Source organism: Mobula hypostoma, chromosome 26 (genome assembly GCF_963921235.1).
Source record: "Mobula hypostoma chromosome 26, sMobHyp1.1, whole genome shotgun sequence".
NCBI lineage: Eukaryota > Metazoa > Chordata > Chondrichthyes > Myliobatiformes > Myliobatidae > Mobula > Mobula hypostoma.
In genome coordinates, this window is record NC_086122.1 from 15,873,227 (window position 1) to 15,876,568 (window position 3,342).

At 37.2% G+C, this 3,342-nt stretch overlaps 1 protein-coding gene across 1 annotated transcript; it reads left to right on the top strand.

The window, feature by feature from the left end:
• Positions 1–1,014: 1,014 nt before the first annotated feature.
• Positions 1,015–2,951, top strand: LOC134338193 (uncharacterized). The gene is made up of 2 exons (XM_063033840.1): positions 1,015–1,920; positions 2,842–2,951. Exon 1 carries the CDS (start codon positions 1,083–1,085, stop codon positions 1,917–1,919), a length of 837 nt encoding a protein of 278 aa, XP_062889910.1. The 5' UTR covers positions 1,015–1,082; the 3' UTR covers position 1,920; positions 2,842–2,951.
• Positions 2,952–3,342: the final 391 nt, after the last annotated feature.

A 3,342-nucleotide genomic window follows, 5' to 3' on the forward strand; every position in this document is an offset into this window, starting at 1 on the left:
CAACATTTACGTCCATGTAAGCATCTAATCCTCGCTCTCCAGCCTTCCTGGCAACTATTAATAAAATACATTTCTGTTAATGTTACCTCCGTGTCTGTGTCCTGCATTGCCTCACTGGCTGAGGAGTCCATTCTCGGTGGCCCCGGAACGTGCATTGCCGCACAGGCTGCAGTGTGACGGTCCAGCACTGAGTAGATGTAAGCTGGAGTTTTTATGCTGCCGGTTTGGATGAGGATCAGGTGCCCTAATCAAGGAGCCCGGTAGAACATGGGGAAAAGGAAATTAACTGAAATGAGAAGTCAACGGACCGGACAGTGACAACTCCTGCTTCTATTTCATATATTGGGAAGGTCTTATTTCTGACTTTGCAAGAATCTACAGGAGGTGTTGCCATCTACAAGAAGTAATATCCATCATCAACAATCCCTATCATCCAGACCTTGATATCTTCTCACAGATACCAGCAGGCAGGAGGTGCAGAAGTCTGAAGTTGCACACCAACAGGTTCAAGAGCAGTTACTTCTCTCCATCCATTTAGTTCTTGAAGCAACCTTAACAACTAATCACTACAGTCTAGCAACACTATGTCCATTTTGATCACTTTGCACTAAAATAGACTTTGTATTGTTTTTGTTCTGATTGTGTTCTAGCCTCGGAAAAAGTGCATATAAGTTATGTTTAATACATGTATTTTTAATACTGTTTATAAAATGCTATGTATCAGTGATGTAGCTGCATATAATATTCTATGAACTGTGCATACATGTATTTGTGCATATGGCAGTAAACTTGACTTTGACTGTGACAGCTAAAAGCATAAAGTTTCAGAATTAATGATTACCAAAAGCAGCAGCCACAGCATTGTAAGTTTACGATTCACTAGCAAGGAATGTGAAAAAATTAGATAAAGTGACTGTGGTGATATCACGTGCAATGATGTGCCAGTACATGATTTGACAGAGCACTGAGCATGCGCAGGATTGCCAGAATGTTCCAGCATGTGACTGGGTTAAGACGTATGTTTATTACTGTCAATAAAACTTCTCTAATTCTTCCAGAATATGATTCTGTACTGTTAACCCATGGTACATTTAAATAGAAGTAACATAACGTGGTGTCAAAAGTGGTTCTGGAAGATTAATACGGGGGAATCAAAAATCGAAGATAATCAAAAAAAGAAAAAAGTTCAAACTGTAAACAGTAAAATGGAAGGTTTACAACCCCCAGCAAAATTGCAGCTGACTGGCAATGTAACTGTGAATTGGAGGATATTCAAGCAACAGTTTGAACTGTACTTATCAGCGATCGATTATGAAGGAAAATCGGAAAAAAATAAAGCTGTGCTTTTGTTCCATGTAATCAGGAATGACGCAGTAGAGGTATATAATAATTTTGTCTTTGAAGATGGAGATAATTTCAATTTAAAGTTGATAATGGATAGATTTGAAGTATTTTGTATACCTAAGCGTAATTTAACGTATGAGCGATTTAAGTTCTTCACGTGTGCGCAGAGAGCTACTGAAACAATTGATCAGTATGTGACTGAGTTAAGAAAGCATAGAAGAACGTGCGAGTTTGCATTGCTCACAGACTCTCTTATTAAAGATAGACTAATTTGTGGCATTCAAGATAATACACTAAGAAAAAGGCTGTTGAGAGAGCAAGATTTAAATTTTGAAAAAGCTTTTGCGCTCTGCAAAGCTTCTGAGACGGTAATGTCGCAGGCTGAAGAGCTTCTTGTTGAAAACTGCAATGTAAACGCTGTAAAACAGCACGAATATATCAAGAAATATAATAATACATCGACAAAACTGACAGTGAGCAAGACGGCATTTGAAAGAAAAAAATCATGTGATTGCTGTGTGCGGGAACATCCTCTAAATCAGTGTTTCGCATATGGCAAAATCTGCTACAACTGAGGTAAGATTAATCATTTTTCGCACTGCTGTAGAAGTAGAAAGAAGGAAAATGAAATGAAATAAGTAAATGCAGTGATTGAAGATAACCGTGAGAAATTTTATGCAGATGCGCTTTATGAAAATGCTGACATGGAGAATACAAAAGCAATAGCTGCAGTGTCTGAGACGACCAAACAGGAGGCAATTGATGATATGAAAAAGCGATGGCAGGGAGAGGTTGCTTCAATGCAAGAAATAATGAAAGAGTCACTGAGAGAATATGAGATTCAGTCTAACCACCGGCTAGAGCAAGAACGCTCACAGTGGGCACAGTATAGGGAAGAAGCACAAGTGAAGGAATTGAGAAGTTGTATTGAAATGATGAAGTCTCAGCATAAAAAAGAGTTTACACTGTTACTGAATGAATTAGATGAAGAAAAGAAGATTTGTATTTCATTACAAATGGAAATGGAAGGAATTAGGAAAGATACAGTCCAAACAGAAGCAGTGAAGCAGATTGCTGAGGAGGATAGCGTGATCTGCTTACCCGAAATTCCAGATTCTAACCGGGAGGCATGTGAGAAAAGTTTAGTTGAGATACATAAAGAAAAGCTTAATGCAGAAAAGAAGAAGCACAAAAAGAGTCATGGCTCAGATAGTGAAGAGCCAACTTCAGAGTTTCAGTTAGCTGATATAGATTTGTTTATTGGTTAACGTTTTTATTTGTTTTTCTTTTTAAGGAAAGGAAGATGTGATTCTTCAGAGAGTCAGCTAACTGATGCAGATGAGACAAAACATGTAAATAATAACAAGGAAACACAAGATCTGTGTGTACCACTTAGAAGGTTAGAAGGTGTTGGTAAACCCACAGAGAGACTGATAGAAACATGTGGAATAATGTATTTGCTTTGATTAACATTGTTAATTATTTTTTCTTTTTAAGGAAAGGAAGATATGGTGATATGACATGCAATGATGTGCCAGTACATGATTGGACAGAATACTGAGCATACGCGGGATTGCTAGAATGTTCCAGCACGTGGCTGGGTTAAGACGTGTGTGTTTATTACTGTAAATAAAAGTTCTCTAATTCTTCCAGAATATGATTCTTTACTGTTAACCCACGGTACATTTAAATAGAAGTTACATAACAGTGAGTAACTTCAACACTGGAGCATGCAGAAAAAAATCTATCCAGCTTCTACATAATTTTGAGGAACTGAAGCCATACATTTGGAGCTCCAAAGTAAGCACAATCACTTTAAATGTTTGTCACAATTTATTTGCTTTAAAGACTCCCTAATGGATTATAAAACAAAAAAACTACATTTCTATTACAATATTGCACAATATACATCTAGTGGCTGACTCTAAAATGATTTAATAATGTTTTTACAAAACCAGATACTTTTTAACCTCGTTGTGGATCCTATGGCTATGTTTA